This window comes from Ptychodera flava, chromosome 12 (genome assembly GCF_041260155.1).
Source record: "Ptychodera flava strain L36383 chromosome 12, AS_Pfla_20210202, whole genome shotgun sequence".
Classification (NCBI taxonomy): Eukaryota; Metazoa; Hemichordata; class Enteropneusta; family Ptychoderidae; genus Ptychodera; species Ptychodera flava.
Window position 1 is genome coordinate 13,644,832 of NC_091939.1, and position 22,693 is coordinate 13,667,524.

The 22,693-nt window shown below is 37.5% G+C and overlaps 1 protein-coding gene across 2 annotated transcripts in view; it reads right to left on the reverse strand.

Annotated features, from left to right (window-relative positions):
* Window positions 1-357: 357 nt before the first annotated feature.
* The window catches only part of LOC139145138 (septin-2-like), a 31,551-nt gene continuing 9,215 nt past the window's right edge, over window positions 358-22,693 (reverse strand). The window contains exons 9-13 of one of the 2 annotated variants that reach the window (XM_070716109.1): window positions 22,199-22,247; window positions 21,311-21,412; window positions 19,003-19,075; window positions 18,407-18,505; window positions 358-529 (exon numbers count right to left, since the gene is read on the reverse strand). In XM_070716109.1, the coding sequence (XP_070572210.1) occupies window positions 18,422-18,505; window positions 19,003-19,075; window positions 21,311-21,412; window positions 22,199-22,247 (308 nt within the window). In that variant the 3' untranslated portion in view covers window positions 358-529; window positions 18,407-18,421. Of the gene's footprint in view, window positions 530-15,691; window positions 17,626-18,406; window positions 18,506-19,002; window positions 19,076-21,310; window positions 21,413-22,198; window positions 22,248-22,693 lie in introns of those variants that run through there. The other variant, XM_070716108.1, reaches the window with a different exon arrangement.

The following is a 22,693-nucleotide window of genomic DNA, read 5'->3' on the forward strand; positions in this document are numbered from 1 at the left end:
ACCTTATTATGTGTGAGTCAAGCTTTGTGATAGCTATGACATGAAGACTTCATTCATTCACAATGGGAAAGTCAAAACAATTCCATTTTTGTGTAAAAGTTGCACAATAAATAATGCTACTAACGCCCTACAGTTAAAGCTTTCTACTTCAGCTGACGACTACACAAAAATAGAGGATACACTAAGAAAAAACAATTGACTTATACAAAATAAAAATATTGTTTGAACACAATGTGGTAATGGAAGGTACAGATAACTTCAAAAAAGTAAACGGTATCAAAAAATTTATGGTACAGATTATTACATTGTGATGAGAATATAGAAATTTTTGATTTTGCTTTACACAAGTAAAGTTGTTTTCTGATTGTAAATTGCAGATTCTGTGTACAATGAAAAGTTTGACATTTTGACGATACATTTCGCTCCTACAGACTACTATAAAACTGGAGGTTCATATCCAACGTGCTTCAAGACTCTGCACTTCTTGTGTTCTGACGTTTCGTGGAAATACTGTAAAAATTATCTGTCACTGAAATGAAATGATAAGAGAGTAATTAGAATGATGTTGCTTATCTGATTGTTTTGTTTTGTCAATGCAGCTATTTCAACCTTTCATCTCCCCATCCCTTGTTGCTGCTCAACTTTGCCATAGATGAGGCTGTAATGTCACACACTTTGCTGATGTGCAGCGTCCTCGGAAGGTTATATCTGATTGGTAGATTGTCATTATTTACAGCAACTTAGGGAGTCTAGTTGAATTATTCATTTATAATGGTAAGATTCACTTCTTGGTCACTTCTTGGTCTTCTGGCCAGAGGTCCATATACCTTTCTTTCATGAATTTGACTTTGTTTGTGTACCGTCTATTTACTGTCTGTTCTGTGCGGTTTTGTGTCTATGTTTACAACTATTGTCTTACAAATTTTGACCTAGTGTTATTGGATTATGGATTGGTATGATTGCGATTATTCAACCAACAAATTGGATACCAGCTTCCGAGATGCTGCACATAAGCCCCCACTTGATTGTGGAAGGGTAGAATGCATTCTCTGAGGTGATTGCTCAGACGTTGAATTATACAAACAAAATGGTGTCTTTGCCACTTCTGATTTTCCTCAATATCTCTGGCAGACGCACACTCTAAATTCCCTTTTGATGAGTTTGTTTATCAATGACACTTCACTGTAGCTTCAACAACAGTTAATGGCAGGATCATGCAATCGACACAGATTAATTGTTGATAGGCGTAACTGGCAATGTGCTTGGAGAATTCTCATGAGGGATTCAGAGATACCAAAACTTTAAGACATCTGCCGAGGTACTTACTCTCGACTGCTAGTCCTATATCTTATGGGATGTGACTTCCCCTCCTTGCTGTTTCATCTGTTGTTGCATCTTAGCCAACATTTCTTGCATACGTTTCAGCTGTGAAGAGACAAATATCAATATTATCAGCACATGAATTCAGGCAGAGACCGACAAACAAAAATTCAAAACACGCAGCTCATTCATCTGAATATCAAATAATTTTTTTATCCAGTGATGTCAATGAACAGGTTTTTCACTCAGAGTGACAACTGATGGTAAATGCGAATGCCATTAGTGGAACATTCAGTTTTCTACAAACTTGTGAGTAGACACATTATGGATACAAATATGTTGAATTTTAGATTTTTTTGTCAGAGTAGTCCTACGACAATCACGAAAATATCATTTTGGACAGAAAAAGTCATGCCAAACTCAAATACCAATATTCAATACTGTTGGGAAAAAATTAAATATACTAGATGATGTGAACATGGTTTTTGATTTCAAAACCTTAAATTTTTGACCTATTCCCTGCTTTTCCCTGTAAACAGGTACATTACCATTGAAAATAATGGGTCTGGGCTAAACAATTGTGATAAAAGGGTTTCAAACTGAAAATTTGTAAATTTGATCTCACCTCAGCTTCCTTTTCTAGAAGTATCTTGTCCTTTTCTGACATCTGGTCATGACTGTCCTCTCTCTTCAGTTTCCTTCAGAAAATACACAGAAAGACAAATACAATTGCCATGGCAGTACATTGAGTGAAATTACTAGTTTTCAAATATTATTACATTGACACTGTGGTGAACAAAGCATTAGAATACAGTTGACTGCAATTTGCAAAATACCAAATCAAGTTTACTGCACAAAAACATTTTCAGCCTTTGATTTGGTGATCAGCAATTTCCAACTTGCAAAGTAAAATTTTCATGATTACTGTATATTCCCCTGCCATATACTCCTTTGCCGTACATTCCCCTGCCATATATTCCCCTGCCATATATTCCCTTGCCATATATTCCCCTGCCATATATTCCTTTGCCGTACATTCCCCTGCCATATATTCCCCTGCATTATATTCCCTTGCCATATAAATCCCCCTGCCGTATATTCCCGTCATATATTCCTTTGCCGTACATTCCCCTGCCATACATTCCCTTGCCATATATTCCCCTGCCGTATATTCCCCGTCTGTATATTCCCCTGCCATATATTTCTTTGCCGTACATTCCCCTGCCATATATTCCTCTGCCGTGCATTCCCCTGCCATATATTCCTTTGCCGTATATTCCCCTGCCGTATATTCCCTTGCCATATATTCCCCTGCCATATATTCCCCTGCTGTGCATTCCCCTGCCATATATTCCTTTGCCGTACATTCCCCTGCCGTACATTCCCCTGCCATATATTCCCCTGCCATATATTCCCCTGCTGTATATTCCCCTGCCATATATTTCTTTGCCGTTCAATCCCCTGCTGTATTTTCCCTGCTGTATATTCCCCTGCCATATATTCCTTTGCCGTACATTCCCCTGCCGTATATTCCCTTGCCATATATTGCCTGCCGTAATTCCCCTGCCATATATTCCTTTGCCATACATTCCCGTCATATATTCCTTGCCGTACATTCCCCTGCCATATATTCTCTTGCCATACATTCCCCTGCCGTATATTCCCCTGCCGTATATTCCCCTGCCATATATTCTCTTGCCGTACATTCCCCTGCCAATATTCTCTTGCCATACATTCCCCTGCCGTATATTCCCCTGCAGTATATTCCCCTGCCGTATATTCCCCTGCCGTACATTCCCCTGCTGTATATTCCCCTGCCGTATATTCCCCTGCCATATATTCCCTTGCCGTTCAATCCCTACTGAGTGCATTTACTTCTTCATACAATGTGTTCAACAATTGATTGCACAGTGAAGCCTCATGTACCGACCTGAAAATCATTTCTGATCAGCAAATGGCCAAATTGTCATAGGAAGTTAGTTTTTAAGTTAGAGAAATTGTAGCTGCAGATTGAAAGAATAGCAATGACCTTAGATTTGGCTGATGGTTGAATTTTCCATATCTTTTTCCTCCAAAGGCAAGGAATGAATCCAAAGCAATACCACTGGAAAATTTATAACACTGCATGGTACATACTTTTCACTGATACGCAGTGACAGTTTTCTCCATTATGTACAATACTGAACAAGGCTGAAGACTGCCCACCTGCCCTGTGCAGGCAACACATTTATGTCGGTGATAAATCAAGCATTGGGTGGGCTTCACGACAAGTCTGGACAAAATCAAACCTGGGATATCAGAGGAAGTTGAAAAGCGGTGGGACATGCATGGATGGAACAGGCACAGAAAGATAGCAAAGCCTCTGTTACCATATTGTTGAAGTCTTATAAGCTTGACTTGCCCTGGACAAAGAGCCACTGGCTTCCTCCTTTTTACATTGGAATCTCTCATACTAACATGACTTGTACTGAATCTAGTTGAAAAACACCTCTTTGAGAGTTCGAAATTTGTTCATACAATCTTACCACACACACTCCCCTTGAAGAATTATTTCACAAAGATTTACAGGACCATATTTCTACATTTTCTGGATTAGAGAGTGTAGTGAGAATTTTTGGTTGTACTGGGTACTATTTATTGACACATCCGTTGATGAGATGAACTGTCAAGACATTTGTTCAACAAACAGAAAGAGTGATGTAACCTTCAATCAGCCCTGGGGGCTAAATCCGGAGTGATTTTGGATTGCTGGATTCGGCAATTCGTCCCAAGTTGCAAGGAAACTTTGTGCATTTTGCAAAATTTGAGCCAGCTTCCAAATTATTAATACAACAAGTGCATTAAAGACATATCTCTTGTGGTCTGACTCGACTTGTATTCAGTAGCTTGTGATTTACAAATACTGCTCAGAAATATATATGCTTTTATCGTTTATTGGCAATGGCGCGATTTCATAGGACTGCTGCAGACAAAAGTGCAATACAGCTTTGCTTTGCTCTTCTAGAACTTTACACTTAAAACAGGAGAGGGCGACATTTATTGTTTTGTTTGTATGTATAACCGGGCATGTGCATCAAGCTATGTGTACCTTGTACAGCGGACATGGTAAAAGTATGGGTGTCGGGTTATGTAGTTGCTACGGAGCAATTCATGTCAATTATTTACTTTTTTTTCTCACTGGAGAACAAAAGTTTTCGCCTGCAAACTAATTAACAAGTGCCGAAAACCGATCATTGCAGATTAAGTCATTTCGTCGAACTTCTATTGCTTGCATTTATCCAAATTCATACATTTTATGTGATTTCGTTCCTTAGGGAGCGTTCAGTTTTTACGGCCTGGGGAGGGGGGCCGGCAAAATCTTGTCGCCGGTGTTCAAAAAAATATAGACCCCCCCTGCATTTTTTGTGAAAAAAGATGACCCCCCTTTGTCAGACGAAAAAAATTGATGACCCCCCCCCCCTGAAAAATAATTAATTGGCTAATTAATAGTTAATTTTATTTTAATTGTGTTATATTTATAATGTGAAGGTATTTCTTGTTATTGTATATTTTGCTGCTGTATTTATGACACATTATAAGTTCTTGTGACAGTACTTTAGCAGAAATTATGCAATTGGTTTTTATGGCAATAGTAACTGTTATTTATTTGAAGCTATTTATGATTATTAATATTGTAGATAACGTTATCTTATTTACTGCAATAGTCTACGTTGTTGCAAATTCGCAGCTGCAAAGTTAAAAACGAAAGACACAGCTGATATTTGTTGTAGAGGGAGCTTTAGTTGGCCAGCCCTGCTGGATGCTGTCAACGATACAAACTGTATTTACTCATTACTCATCGTTTTAAAACCTTTACATTTTGTGAAAGCATATTAAGCCACGTGTTTGGAAAACACTCCTGGCTAAGTCTAACCAGCTTCGTGTTTCTGTTCACAATCCATTGGGATAAAATTTGACATTTAATGTCTACTGCCTATCGTTTTTCGTTACGTATACATGTACATGTACCTAAAGAATCTTGCTACATGTAACATTTAAACATAACAAGTGAACATTTTGCTTTATGAATAAATGCTGCACTAATTTGAAATAATCGGATCTTTGTCGTGATCTTACTTGCCGCTTCCTTTCCTTGGAGACACCATCTTAATTTATTTGCTATTATTGGTGTAGATACATGTAAACATTTGATAGCAGACATGTTCATTGTCAACTTAAAAACATGTTGTGTCAATATGAGGGGCAGTTCCTTTTTTCAACAGGGACAGACATTTCTTCTTGACAAGCTTGTTGTCATGTACAACCAGGCCTGTCTTCATCCACTGCCTTTCTAACTGACAAAGGTTTCGACGTAACATTAACAGTTCTTCTGTAAACCAGGGAGAACGCGCTTTATATCTGTGGTGCTGTACTTCATACATGTATCTGTGTTGCAGTACAATAAACCTTCTCATGAAACAATCATTTGTGTATAGTTGTGATGTAAAAACACGATTTGTCTCATACCATAGGACTGGCTCCAGGAAATATTGCCACTGTTTACCAGCTCTTATCACAAAATAAGATTCTGGAATATTGTAGAGCAAGCCTACATGTCTCTGTATTTTAAAGATTCATATTGACCGATGCGTAGGACACAAAAGTGCCATTGCCATGTCGGCAATGGGAGGGTGTGGTACGAATCATGTCAGAGAAAACTATTCCTCTGTTGTCAACGACTGATTATAATCGACAAAATGGCGAAATGGCAAAATAATGAAATGAAGAAATTAAGAAACTTAAATAATGAGAAATTAAAGTTGATACGGTGTCAATAACCAATTCGTCACTTACAATATTAGTCGAACTTAATATTAATGAACACCATCTTGAATGTAGAACACCTTGAGGGGTATAGATTTTATAGCCAATTTCTATTTAAACCAGACACTGGCCAGTTTCATATCTGCATGTCTCCCGACAGAGTCGTGAACAAACTCCGGTACTTGTGGATATTAGCGGTGACATCCTACCTTTTCTGAAACTAGATCAAACGAATATTCATACATTGCTGTCTCCTGAGGCTTCAAAATATTAAAATATTAACCTTGTCAGATACTGTTGGTAGATTCCTAATGAGTTGTCTCACATTTTCAATGGAGACGATATCGTATCGTCCTTCCTTGACCTCTCGTCCTCTGAGTCCCGACAAAGCCGCACGTCACAACTTCCCTTAGCCTCTTACCAGATAGTATTTGACATGATGTTCATACGACATTTAGTATCGTCCGTTGGAGATATCAGACTATTCCGATAATAATCTAGGTGTCCTTCTTTGTCGCCAACTGCTATTACGGTTCCAACAAGCAACAGTCTTCAAAGTGAGATCAGCGACCCTTCTTCCCTTGCTTGAATTATTCCAAGGGTTCCTTCGAGTTGTTGGCCTAGCTAGAAGATGGCAGCAATACAGATTATTTTTTTTGAAGAGGTCTCGTATAGAATGTGACATGATATCAAAAGTTCTGACCATGTTTTAATTTCAGTGTCAATGCATCGGCAATGGTATGCGAAGTGATAGGCATCTAATTTGTTTTTATAGTATGTTGAGGTTAATTTATGTTTATATTGTACTTTATATGTATATTTTTTAGATTTGTATGAGCAAAAAAATCCTACAAATTGTCTGCAGTGTAGACGGTTAAGAATATCTGTTTTTAATTTTCTTCTTAATGTATTATTTCAGACTAATTAACCTTTCGTAAGAAAAAAAATGTTTGAACGCCAAAAGATAAAATGGCAACAACGGATTTGGTATTACACCGAAATCTCGCACCCCATGAGGGTGTTACCGCCGGCAGGGAGGGGAAAGGCTGCTCCTAGTCTAATGCCTAACCCCTTCTCCAGGTCAAAGCCTGGTAGCCCCAGCACGAGATTGTCAGGTCGTGCCTGGGATACGCCTAACTATTGCACAATGTCTATAATTTGCTCCTCTGTATTTAAATCACCCTGTGAACAGCCAAACTCTATCATCAGTTTGTTTCACATTTAGCATTCGACATCAACGTTGAACCTTTGCATAAATCTGAATTGACAATTAGTTCCAAATTCAGCCAAGACCTTCCTGTACACTGCATACCTAACACCGAATTAATTAACACCTTGAATTGACACTTTCAAATGTTTCACTGTGTAGACAGTGCGCTGATACTGTGCGTTTTTATGTTCAAAAGATTACAACACCATTGGAAAGTAAACCTTCTAAACAAAATCAACGTTGTGTCACCTCTTAATTTTCAAAATGCACTAGTTACTATCATTTGTGACGATCGCTTTATTCCATCTCTTCTCATGAGGTTAATAGTTTCAATCGTGTATTAGTCAGGACCGGACGTCGATTGAATTTCTTTGGTCAGAAATGAGTGATGTTGTTTTATCTGGCACACAAACAGAGTATTGAAAGCATGTCCTTGGAAAGTAAAAATAACAATAGTTAACAAAAATAAAAACGCAAGGAGCAAAACAAATCAGTCACTCTTGTGGCTTGCAAAAAAACCCCCAAAAGCACCAAAGGGTATCGTTAAAATGATCTAGACTGAAAGAGTCACACCATTAGATATCATGATTACTGACTTTCTCTACTTTTATGTGCATTATGATCATTTTTTCCCTTTATATATACCGTACCAGTTATTCTACGTTTACATTACTTCGCACTCAAATAGCTAGCTAGTCCCGTGACTCTAGGATTGCTTTTCACAACGCATGCGTCAGTAATTACAGGGGTTGTGACTGTAGAATGGAGAGAGTCATTTTGACAAACCTGGCCTGGCAACTGGACAGATACGGATAGTGATTTCTACTCCTACACGCCATATTTAAATTGAATTCAAAGGTTTAGACGCTTATAATTATGTTGAATGTCGACGTCTGTGTAATAAAAACATAATATACACATTTATATTTACATTTAATTAGCGACGGACCTGCAAATTTCATTGACCTCTCAGTGTTGGACAAGATTTTCTACACATACAGCTCATTCTCGACTGGTTAACTATTGAACACTGAGATTTGCAAACATTTTTGTAAGCGCATAAAAGCAAATACTGATAGTTCAAGCACCAGGGCATGGCATCTGTTTAGAATAAATAGCCCAACATGACGACATCTTCGTCTGAGGATGGCAAGAGAAAGGATCTAAACATTGATGTGGATTATGAAACGCAGGGGGAGGGCCACTCGAGATCTTTGTTGCGCATGAAAATTGGGGACACTTTGATGATGATGACGATGATGATAATAATAAATAATAATAATAACAATTTTCATATTTTTATTAAAATTAATGACTAGGAGCCTGGATTCCCCGTGGTACTACCACGGTCCCCCAACTTTATGGAGGGACCGTGGTTGTACATCGAATCGAAATCAACCGTCTGTTTTGCCGTTTGTCGGAATTATTTCTCTCTATCTATTGCAGTTTCTATATTTCCTTATTAATGTATGAATTTCTCTATTTTTCAGTTTCTTTACTTCTTCATTTCGCGATTTCTCCGTTTCGCGATTTCGTTGAATATGAGATTTTTGGAAATCTGGACATCCCTTCCCAAAAGTCATATACCCCTTAATTGTTTAAAGGAAGATGACCCAGTGTATTTGGTAAGAGATGATCTCTTACTGATATTGTCCCCATCGTATAAGCTGATCGTCCCTAGCTGATTTCACAAAAAATGCAATTGTCTTGCGATGGTTGTCACTTGATCACCAGACTGCATCAGAGAAAAAAGTTATCATTGCACCCACGACGCGGGAACGTCACTATCACCTTACAGATATTAAACATAAGAAGAGTGACAAGAGAAATATGACTCAAGCAGATCGAATTAAAGACTATGAAGGACGTATAAACGAGAGAGAGAGAGAGAGAGAGAGAGAGAGAGAGAGAGAGAGAGAGAGAGAGGGGAGACTGTACTTGCTGATGTTCTTTACAAATGAAATTAAATAACACTGGTTTTTTGTTGCTTCGATGATATTTTTGCCGTTGCATATAGACGTAAAAGAAAAACATAATAACTGGTCTTCAATAGTTATAACGTATAAACATGGAGATCCACAGCGCCGAATTCTTCACTCCTTTGCTAACGACAGGGTGAGCCATATTTTCTCTTGGAAGAGCGCCCTCAAGCGGCCTCCTCAGGCTTCACAGCCCATTAACTTCCCAGCCATGCCACTCTATGTTATTTGACGAATACTATGTGGGTTGCAGGACATCTACAAACTGAGGCACTACGTATAAATTGTACGCCATCTCTACAATAAAGTTTTAATGTATTGCATTAAAAATTGTACAGAAAAAATGGGATGAGTTCTCATGGCACACATTATTCTGAGTATAATGTCTTGAATAAAATACAGAAAAACTTCAGAACTGAGCGAATATGGTTGAAAATGATGTAACTATATCTTATTAGAATCCTACCATTTAGAATATGAAGTTATTTTATGGATCGAGAAAGGTACAGATAAGTCAGCATAGAATATTTTTGGATGTTGAGATAACCACTTTGGCTTGTTTCTCAACAGGCAGTTCACATACAGGTGAAATACAGAAAACAATTCATCAATTTCTATACAAATATAGGAACTCAGTTTTTGCTCATGATAACATCATCAGAGTTGCCATTTGAAATGTTGATTCTTGCAGGTCAAAAGGATTTGCCGTGAAAAGCAAATCACATTTAGAAATTTGAATATATTCCCCCAATTCAAATTCTAAAACGATTTATACCCTCTTAGTTAATTGTCTGTCTTGCAAAATTAAGGGTTTTATGGGTAAGAGGCAAATCAAGGAGTTGACACCAGTGAATCGATAAAATAAATGCAAAATGGAAGATGGGAGTGGTTGGGGAGAATTTCTTTATAAAATTCCTTCTTTTGTTATTTTTGTGGACACAGAGGTGAATGTGCTGCTTGATAAAATGCCCTATTCACGTCCTCGGGAGATGGTATGGGTAAAATAATTATTTGAGGTATTATTCATGAATGTCTTCACTGCACTTCTGATTGGTCTAGGGATGTCAGCTGACACTTGAGCAGTTTCAAGTTTTTTGATTGTTTAGTACTTTCTTTGATACTGGCTTCTTATAGGCCGAAGAACTGTCACCTGACAGTTTAATTAATTGCAATCTGACCTGGGGTCATTTGTGATAAGTACTTCTGATTGGTGGGGAGATACATGAGACTATGATCAGGGAATGTTTACTGGAGGAAGGAAAATACCTTCACTGATAGTATTTCATTTACGGAAACACACAAACAACACCACAACTAACAACAAATGTAATGAACCAACAAGGTGGGTGTATGATTAACAACAAATTGAGAATACATTATACAAGAATCACATTTGTGACTTCATGATACACTGTCCACACTCAAAACTGAAATATTGTCATGATTGTCAATATTACATTTGGAAGACTCAATTCTGCAACTGGAAAGTATCTAAAACAGTTAACTCTACCACAAAAATACGGCACCTTTCCCTTAAAGGGAGGGTGACGTCAGAACTGCACCTTTGTGACTTCCCTCTTTTCAAACAATGTATTTCATGCATGGTATCTATATGCATCACATCAACACAGCTGCAACGTTATGGTGTACATTATGATGAATATATTTAAACTTCCATCAACTGCCCATGTTCCTTGGATGTGATGTTCATATTCATCATACAGTTCCAACATGACCTATGAGTGCAGTTCCGAGGATCCCCTCATTTTAAAGGGACAAAGTCAGCCATTTTTTCATGAATTTTTTTGATGCAAGATACTTCTTAAATCGTTTGACATCTTGAAAGATACTGAATGAATGGGTGACCATGCATATATCCAACCCCGTTTTTGGACATGATACATGAAACTCTAGCAAAAATGAATTAATGGTCATGATCATTAATTCATTTTCGTGATGGTTTCACTAATTTGTCTAAAATCGGGTCGAATATATGCATAGTCACCCATTCATTCACTATCTTTCAACATGTCAAACAATATAAGTGGTATCTTGTATCAAACAAAATTCTTGAAAATGGGCGACTTTGTCCCTTTAACCATCAATACAAGCATGTAGCTTCTCATATACAATGTACTTATTTGGAGAGCGATGGTCATAAGTCAGGCATGTCTCACACAACTGTTTATATACTACAGACTTGACATGCTATATTCTTTTATACATGTATTAGATTCACTGCACAGTGTTTTCTAGATCTTTTATATCCACGATGCAAGTGATTAATTAAGTGTTTGATCTGGCCAACAACTTCTCATGGCTTCACTTTGGTGAAAATTACTGAATTAATCCTGGTGGGAGAACAAGCATTACATGGACCCACACACCTTGGCTGTGTTTTTGGATACAAACTCTTGCACACAACTGCAACAGTTTAATTTATCAACATTTTCATTTTGAGTATGCTGATCAGTTTGGCTTTCACTGAGATCCACACTTGCCATTGCACCGAACTCCAGGTAGCAATCAACGATGGTTTATGAATAAAATAATCGTTGCGAGTGGAGACACAGTTGACGTGGACACTCCTGAAGACATGGCCCTTCAAATAAAGCTGTATCAAATTTCCATGACTTACTAATTTCTAATTTACCTGGTAACACAGGCAGTCACATCACGAAAGCACTGATAATCACAAATTCCTTTGGAGGCAGTTATGTAAACACTACAAAAAAAAGTGTTTGCATAACTGCCTGCCAAAGGAATTTGTGATTTGGCAGGCAGTTCTACAATTGTAAAGCGTTTGAGATTTCACAAAGTTTACCATGCAATGACAAGCAGCAGGCTCTGATAGGCTGATTTTTTAATGGACTTTGGTTTTCCTTGCATTGTTTTGGAATTCAAGATTGTATGCTACATACATCCCAATGGCCTGGATGGGTAGAGAATGGTGAAATTACCCATAATTCATCAACCAAAGCAGTGCAGATGTTTCAGAAATGTACATACATTGTTCCGTGAAACTTTACACTTCAAAAAATTTTGTTTAAAAAATCACTTCACCGCAAATACTTGGAATAAAAGTACTAGATCTATAGGAAAGTCTTCCCTTGACAAGCTTGTATTTCCTGTCCCAACAATCTAAAGATACAATATATGCACTGAATCTATCAAAGGACACAATTTTGAAGTATTGCAGGAATAGATCTCCTTTGGGAATTTGTGTAGGTAACTCATTTACAACTGTACCACAGTACGCAGTTACTGTACTGTGCAGTGTTCTCCACAAGGGTTTTTGACGGGCGGTGCGCCCGCTTCTTTTTGTCGCCGCCCACCTTTAATCTCGCCCGCCCGCCTTTAATCTCGCCCGCCCACCTTTGTTTTCTGTCGCCTAAACTGTTTTCACAGTCAGTTGTCCGAACAATATCTGAAAGCCTATTGAATAAAAATGACAGCACTGACAACGTCGTGTAATAAAGAGGGACCGTTCACACATCTGTCGGTTTGTTTTGCGACTGCATGCAATCCTCAATGTTCTCCCCAGGCCCCGACGGGCCCCGAACTTTATTTTTTTTCGCCCGATCCTGTTTCATATCCGCCGGCGCCGATACTCTTTAGTAAATGTGGTTGAAGACCTATGTTTCTCAGCGGCGATTTTGTCACGCTCTTATATGAATTGAGTTTTAAAGTCAACGTATGTTTCTCTGCAGGCATGCTCCGCTGACTCCGCATTGTAACTTAGTGCATTATTCAGTCCCGTGTCAACTTGTCATGGACGTAAAAAAAGACGTTCATGGCTTTACCAATCCGGCTACAGACAAACATATAGTAACAGAGGGTCACATGAAAACGTGCCACCATTTGCCACCGATTATTTCGAACACTGATTACTTCTCATGTAGGCCTACTTTTGAATTTTCATGTTGTTGGTATTGTGCAATATATTTACTAATTGTATATTGTTTGTATTAGTTCAATGTGTTTTTTTTCACTTTTGATGTTTTATTATTTATTTAAAGTAAATAGACAGGATTTAAATGTAAAAATAAATTGTATAGCTTGCCATTAATCACTGCTGAATGGAGAAAAATATTGAGAATGTCAGAAGAATATCTCATCAACTGGAGTGCCTTGTGAATAGCCCTGGTGATATGTAAATTGTATGCAAATATTATGCAAATACATATGCTAATTAGCCGCCCGCCTTTAATTTTCATTTGTGGAGAACACTGCTCTGATGTAATGATTGACACAAATTGCTTGTAAAATCACTGACATTGGTTTCTTTACTTACTGTGTCCATAAATAACTTGTCATCGTAGAGAAGTACAAGCGACCTAGCGGCCGATATAGCTCCGCTGTGTTTATGTACAGAATAACTATTTTTGACACATGTTGATGAAGAAGGTGGAAATCTTTGATAACTCAATGCAGTGGCCAGAAAAAAGTGGCTAAAATAAGCTGCAAAAATACAAAATTGAAGATTTCATCATACTTTGAATATATCACATCCAATCATCCCTAAGAACATGTCAACCAAAGCTATCTGATGAGTAGTTTTTTGAGAATAAAATATTCTGACCAAAAATGGAAACAATTGCCCAAAAAATAAAAATTGCAGATTTCATCATAATTTCAAAATATCACTCTTAGTTCCTATATAGAAAACCTGTATACCAAATTTCAAAGCTGTTAGACCAGTACTTTTGAGAAACGCATTTTTTGACCAAAATGGGAAAAATTGCCCCCAAAATTCAAAATTGCAGATGTCATCATTATTTCAATAAATCTCATTTAGTTCATCTATGGAAACTGTATACCAAATTTCAAAGCTATCAGATAAGTAGTTTTGGAAATACACATTTTTTGACCAAAATGGCAAAAATTGCCCAAAAAATACAAAATTACAGATTTCATCAGAAATTCAATATATATTACTAAGCTTATCTGTAGAAACCTGTAATACCAAATTTCAAAGCTATCAGACCAGTACTTTATGAGAAACACATTTTTTGACCAAAAATGGCAAAATTGCCCCAAAATTACAAAATTGCAGATTTCATCATTATTTCCATAAATATCATTTAGTTCATCTGTAGAAACCTCTATACCAAATTTCAAAGCTATCAGATGAGTAGTTTTGGAAATACACATTTTTTGACCAAAAATGGCAAAAATTGCCCGAAAAATACAAAATTACAGATTTCATCAGAAATTCAATATATATTACTTAGTTCATCTATAGAAACCTGTATACCAAATTTCAAAACTATCAGACCAGTACTTTTTGAGAAATACATTTTTTGACCAAAAATGGCAAAAATTGCCTTAAAAATGCAAATTTGCATATTTCTGCACAATTTGAACAAATCTGAAATAGATCATCCCTAGGGACATATGTACCAAATATCAAAGCTATCTGACCAGTAGTTTTGAAGAAGAAGATTTTTAAAGATTTTTTTACCAAAAATGACAAAAATTGCTTTAAAAATACAAATATGCAAATTTCACTACCGTTTGAACAAATCTGATTTAAGTCACCCTAAGCAAACTGCATATCAAATTTCAAAGCAATCGGACAAGCGGTTTCAGAGAAGATTTTTTTACCAAAAACACCAAAAAATCCGCAAAAATACAAATATGCAAATTTCACCATGATTTGAACAAACTGAAGTGAGGTCACCCCAAGTGAACTGCATATAAAATTTCAAAGCAATTGGACTCGTGGTTTCAGAGGAGAAGGCAATTGTTGACGGACGACGACGGACGACGGACGACGACGGATAATCAACCTATTTGATAAGCTCCGCGTCGCTGACAGCGGAGCTAATAAAATATATTTCTAAGAGTATTACATGTGCACTTTTTATCAGAGTACGAAATAAATTCCTGCCTGCCTGCTCAGGACAGGATATTTTTGACAGATAAAGTTACTTGTTGGATGGACTAGTAGAATTGATTTCTGATATTTGCTTTGCTGTGATCAGATGTAAGGTATACAATATGCAAGACTTGATTATCAGGGTAGGTAGTATTTTGGCTTGGTTGGTGACTTTTCAAAGTCACCTATCTGGATGTTATTGTCAACAAACGTCCTCTCTGTTGGTATTGTATCAGCAAACAGAAACACACATGAACGTCGACGCTTTCACATTTTTATTAGCTGTATTGTCGCCCGGTTGAAGTTAGCCGTGTAAATTGAATTGTATTTCATGGCATCACAGAGCACATGTCACTGTACATGTTTTGAATCAGTGGACTTGCCTATGTGCTATTTTAATTTGCCGATTATTCATCAATAGCGCCCTGCTAATTTGGAATCTGCAATGAGCATATTTGAACGCCATGCTGCGAATAAGTTATTGTAACAGATTGGCAGTTTTGGGGGGGGGGGGTCTGCATAGACACTTTAACCCTTTCACTGACATAGTTAGACCCAAACCCATTGTTATCAATGGTGATTGTGGACCATTTTATTAGGAATCGGGGAGAGCAGGTTAAATAACAGATATTGGAAGCCAAAGCATTTACATTTCTCAATTTCTTCTTGCATAAAACCTCTGCTAGTAAATTTCTGTTCAGCGCTTAAATCACAATATCAAGACAACACAGCAACTCCTGTCAATAACAGAGATATCTTATGAGTCAAGCCTATCAGCACCTGTTTAGAGTCATGAAATACCTTTCACTGAAACTACAGCTCTAAAAGATTTAAATATTTACTAATTTCTTACACTTTTGAAGTCAAAGAAGCACCGTATTCATAGTTTACATTTGTATGATTGGAAAACAATATCTAATTTGGTATTTCACTCCATATCACCCTGGAATGCATAGATTAACATATTTAATGATATCAATATAAAAGAAACTTGTCTTTCAAAAAAATTAACATATCAAAAATTCCTATTCAAACGTTCACCATGACAAAATAAATTTCAAATAAATTCATAATTAATGACCTTAGACTGTTTCTGTGACCTTTCAAGCACGGTTTGAATAAAACAGAAATGCCCGGCAGATGCATGCTATCAACAGAGAGTATACCCCTATCACTATTCACTTTGGTCCAATAGTCTTTTGACATTGGACCAGTGTATTGCATCTGTAGGGATAGGAGTATTAAACCCCTCTCTCTATTGTCTGTAATGTGGGATATCTCCCTAGGCCCTCATTTGAAGACTATGATCTGAATCAAGAAGGGCTCGCTGGAACCACAAATTTGTCAGAGCTGTGAAAATCTTCGAAAGGGTGTCTGACTATGCCACATGATACAGGGGTCACTTTGTGCAGAACAGACAAACTGTAGAAACTGTTGATACATGACAAGGTGGATTAATAAATCATGCCTGTGTTACATGTACTGATGCAGTAGACAGACTCCACTGATCTGAAAGATGATGAAGCTTGCAATGCTCTTGATAGTTGACCATATTACATAAGTTACATGACAATGAACAAGACTGAATACTACCACACAAGAACGTCTGTGCATTAACATTGACAGACAACAACATCCAATAGTTGTCTGCGATAAAACATTTGATGGAAGCATGACTGTGATACACGACTGAGCCATCGCTAATGTCACAGAGTAAAAAGTTTTTCTTTGGTATCAGAGTATTAACATGCCAAAAAACAGACCACCTAGCTACCTCATAATTTTAAATGTGTGAAGAACACTCCTGGCTAGGCAGCTTAGCTTTTGGTCTCAGGGTTTTTTCTTATCGAGGTAGTTTGACCTTCCCTCAAAAAGGCATGAGATGTGACAATATTACCTGAAACACCTTATTATGTGTGAGTCAAGCTTTGTGATAGCTATGACATGAAGACATTCATTCATTCACAATGGGAAAGTCAAAACAATTCCATTTTTGTGTAAAAGTTGCACAATAAATAATGCTACTAACGCCCTACAGTTAAAGCTTTCTACTTCAGCTGACGACTACACAAAAATAGAGGATACACTAAGAAAAAACAATTGACTTATACAAAATAAAAATATTGTTTGAACACAATGTGGTAATGGAAGGTACAGATAACTTCAAAAAAGTAAACGGTATCAAAAAATTTATGGTACAGATTATTACATTGTGATGAGAATATAGAAATTTTTGATTTTGCTTTACACAAGTAAAGTTGTTTTCTGATTGTAAATTGCAGATTCTGTGTACAATGAAAAGTTTGACATTTTGACGATACATTTCGCTCCTACAGACTACTATAAAACTGGAGGTTCATATCCAACGTGCTTCAAGACTCTGCACTTCTTGTGTTCTGACGTTTCGTGGAAATACTGTAAAAATTATGTCACTGAAATGAAATGATAAGAGAGTATTAGAATGATGTTGCTTATCTGATTGTTTTGTTTTGTCAATGAAGCTATTTCAACCTTTCATCTCCCATCCCTTGTTGCTGCTCAACTTTGCCATAGATGAGGCTGTAATGTCACACACTTTGCTGATGTGCAGCGTCCTCGGAAGGCTATATCTGATTGGTAGATTGTCATTATTTACAGCAACTTAGGGAGTCTAGTTGAATTATTCATTTATAATGGTAAGATTCACTTCTTGGTCACTTCTTGGTCTTCTGGCCAGAGGTCCATATATCTTTCTTTCATGAATTTGACTTTGTTTGTGTACCGTCTATTTACTGTCTGTTCTGTGCGATTTTGTGTCTATGTTTACAACTATTGTCTTACAAATTTTGACCTAGTGTTATTGGATTATGGATTGGTATGATTGCGATTATTCAACCAACAAATTGGATACCAGCTTCCGAGATGCTGCACATAAGCCCCCACTTGATTGTGGAAGGGTAGAATGCATTCTCTGAGGTGATTGCTCAGACGTTGTTTTATACAAACAAAATGGTGTCTTTGCCACTTCTGATTTTCCTCGATATCTCTGGCGGACGCACACTCTAAATTCTCTTTTGATGAGTTTGTTTATCAATGACACTACAATAGTTAATAGCAGGATCATGCAATCGACACAGATTAATTGTTGATAGGCATAACTGGCAATGTGCTTGGAGAATTCTCATGAGGGATTCAGAGATACCGAAACTTTAAAACACCTGCTGAGGTACTCACTCTTGACTGCTAGTCCTATATCTTATGGGATGTGACTTCCCCTCCTTGCTGTTTCATCTGTTGTTGCATCTTAGCCAACATTTCTTGCATACGTTTCAGCTGTGAAGAGACAAATATCAATATCATCAGCACATGAATTCAGGCAGAGACCGACAAACAAAAAGTCAAAACACGCAGCTCATTCATCTGAATATCAAATAATTTTTTATCCAGTGATGTCAATGAACAGGTTTTTCACTCAGGGTGACAACTGATGGTAAATGCAAATGCCATTAGTGGAACATTCAGTTTTCTACAAACAAATATGTTGAATTTTAGATTTTTTGTCAGAGTAGTCCTACGACAATCACGAAAATATCATTTTGGACAGAAAAAGTCAGGTCAAACTCCAATACCAATATTCAATACTGTTGGGAAAAAATTAAATATACTAGATGATGTGAACATGGGTTTTGATTTCAAAACCTTAAATTTTTGACCTATCCCTGCTTTCCCTGTAAACAGATACATTACCATAGTAGCTAAAAATGATGGGTCTGGGCTAAATTATTGTGATGAAAGGGTTTCAAACTGAAAGTTTATAAATTCGATCTCACCTCAGCTTCCTTTTCTAGAAGTATCTTGTCCTTTTCTGACATCTGGTCATGACTGTCCTCTCTCTTCAGTTTCCTTAAGAAAATACACAGAAAGACAAATACAATTGCCATGGCGGTACATTGAGTGAAATCACCAGTTTTCAAATATTATTACATTGACACTGTGGTGAACAAAGCATTAGAATACTGTTGACTGCAATTTGCAAAATACCAAATCAAGTTTACTGCACAAAAACATTTTCAGCCTTTGATTTGGTGATCAGCAATTTCCAACTTGCAAAGTAAAATTTTCATGATTACTGTATATTCCCCTGCCATATACTCCTTTGCCGTACATTCCCCTGCCATATATTCCCCTGCCATATATTCCTTTGCCGTACATTTCCCTGCCATATATTCCCCTGCATTATATTCCCTTGCCATATATTCCCGTCATATATTCCTTTGCTGTACATTCCCCTGCCGTATATTCCCCGTCTGTATATTCCCCTGCCATATATTTCTTTGCCGTACATTCCCCTGCCATATATTCCCTTGCCATATATTTCCCTGCTATATCTTCCCCTGCTGTGCATTCCCCTGCCATACATTCCTTTGCCGTATATTCCCCTGCCATATATTCCCCTGGCATATATTCCCCTGCTGTGCATTCCCCTGCCATATATTCCTTTGCCGTACATTCCCCTGCCGTACATTCCCCTGCCATATATTCCCCTGCTGTATTTTCCCCTGCCGTATATTCCCCTGCCATATATTCCTTTGCCATACATTCCCCTGCCATATATTCCTTTGCTGTACATTCCCCTGCCGTATATTCCCCTGCCATATACTCCTTTGCTGTACATTCCCCTGCCGTATATTCCCTTGCCATATATTCTTTTGCCGTACATTCCCCTGCCATATATTCCCTTGCCATACATTCCCCTGCCGTATATTCCCCTGCCGTATATTCCCCTGCCGTATATTCCCCTGCAGTATATTCCCCTGCCGTATATTCCCCTGCTGTATATCCCCCTGCCATACATTCCCCTACTGAGTGCATTTACTTCTTCATACTATGTGTTCAACAATTGATTCCACAGTGAAGCCTCATGTACCAACCTGAAAATCATTTCTGATCAGCAAATGGCCAAATTGTCATAGGAAGTTAATTTTAAAGTTTGAGAAATTGTAGCAGCAGATTGAAAGAATAGCAATGACCTATTCCCCTGATGGTTGAATTTTCCATAGCTTTTTCCTCCAAAGGCAAGGGATGAATCCAAAGCAATACCACTGGAAATTTATAACACTGCATGGTACATACTTTTCACTGATACGCAGTGACAGTTTTTCTCCATTATGTACAATACTGAACAAGGCTGAAGACAGCCCACCTGCCCTGTGCAGGCAACACATTGATGTCGGTGATAAATCAAGCATTGGGTGGGCTTCATGCCAAGTCTGGACAAAATCAAACCTGGGATATCAGAGGAAGTTGAAAAGCGGTGGGACATGCATGGATGGAACAGGCACAGAAAGATAGCAAAGCCTCTGTTACCATATTGTTGAAGTCTTATAAGCTTGACTTGCCCTGGACAAAGAGCCACTGGCTTCCTCCTTTTTACATTGGAATCTCTCATACTAACATGACTTGTACTGAATCTAGTTGAAAAACACCTCTTGGAGAGTTCGAAATTTGTTCATACAATCTTACCACACACACTCCCCCTTGAAGAATTATTTCACAAAGATTTACAGGACCATATTTCTACATTAACAGTACATTTTCAGGATTTAGAGAGTGTAGTGAGAATTTTTGGTTGTACTGGGTACATTCTATTGACACATCTGTTGATGAGATGAACTGTCAAGACATTTGTTCAACAAACAGAAAGAGTGATGTAACCTTCAATCAGCCCTGGGGGCTAAATCCGGAGTGATTTTGGATTGCTGGATTTGGCAATTCGTCCCAAGTTGCAAGGAAACTTTGTGCATTTTGCAAAAATTTGACAATTTGCAAACATAAGTAAGTAATGTATATTCTTGATAAGAGAAGTGGATTTTTGATTACTGTTTCTCTCATTAACTTATGCATGGCTGGTGCATGCTTCATTGAAAGCATAAGTTGAATTATATGTGTCAAATTTGATCCTTGTGGAAAAGTTCATGTTTGCTTGGCCAGTAACAGTCAACTTGTTGGAAACTATGTACAGTGCCAGCATTGAAAGACACTTTACAAAGCTTACTTCCTTGTTTATGTACTGCATGTCAGATGTAAGGAAAATGGTTTTTGACTTTGCATTCTCATGGAACAGATTTGTCTACTTACGGTTTGAATGGTTTGGAACCGCCAGACCTGGCCAGCTTCTCAGATCTGAAGTTTTCATAGTGGACGTCTTGGGTCACTTCTTGCAAGTCCTGCATGTGTGTACTGGAAAATATAACAACATAGTCCTAATTGGAGTAGGAATTAGGTGACACAAATGTACATTGGCATTTTCGTGATTTAGATCTTTGTTAATTTTAGTACAGAATGTATGCCACAGAATACTGCTTATTAAATATGAATATGACACAGAGTTCCCCTTGGGAATGTATGCCACAGAATACTGCTTATTAAATATGAATATGACACAGAGTTCCCCTTGGGATTTATGATCTTGACCTTCCCACTTACTAAGACTCAACAGCTGTCTTGCTACAACGAATGAGATTTTACCATGCATAAATTATCTAACAGTTTAGTCAACAACAGAAATTTCCAGATTAATTTGTCAGACCATACATCATGTCGATGAATAATAATTCTAATAGCACATAAAGACATAACTTTATTTTTCTCACAGACACAAATAAATGCTTTAGTTACTTTACCAAAGATGGTAGTGGACCAATAGTATTTTGTTATGGACAGATACATGTATATGCTCCAAATTTTTCAAACCAATGACAATTTCAGGCCATGAAGGGGTACATGTAAAATTGTGCATTTTTTCCAACAGTAGATGAACCAAAATCTTCCTATTATATGTCAGAAATTGATATCTTTCTTTTTAAGCATGGATAGACTTGATAACCCTGGATGACATGCTAGTGTTGAGTGTTAGATCACTATGCAAGAGACAAGACAGAGACATGACATAAAAGCAGACAATATATGGACTATCAAATATGTGGGGCATCAAAGTAGATTGTAGCAGTATTCATAAATACTCACATTAACATGGAACGCAGCTTGATAAAGTCACAGTGATCTGGGTTTTCAACTGTAACAGAAGGAAACAGAAAGTTTATCAACAGAAACCACACGAGCCAATTTTGAATATGAGGAAATGACTTGTATACTGTCATAGATGAGGTGTCTTTCCTCAAAAACATCACATTTTTTTTTCGCCTTGAGATTCTATTAATTTGATAAGAGCATCATTCTATTAATATGTCATCTGCACGTTGAGAGAAAATTAACGGCAGTACGCCCTGGTTGACTTTAGGCCTATTCTCAGTTGCAGCTCCACTGCCAGCCAGTGTCGCAGTTTTGAGTCAACTTTTTTGTTAATCCGACACATTATTCATTTGTGCCAGCGTGTGTAAGCTGGAACGCTTCAAAAGAGTGCAGAAAAAAAGATTTAAATGCAACTTGGAGGTTTTCTTTTCCCGAATTGACAATTTCATTCAATCTGCCTTTTCTTCAAATAAAAGAACCAGGCACCAT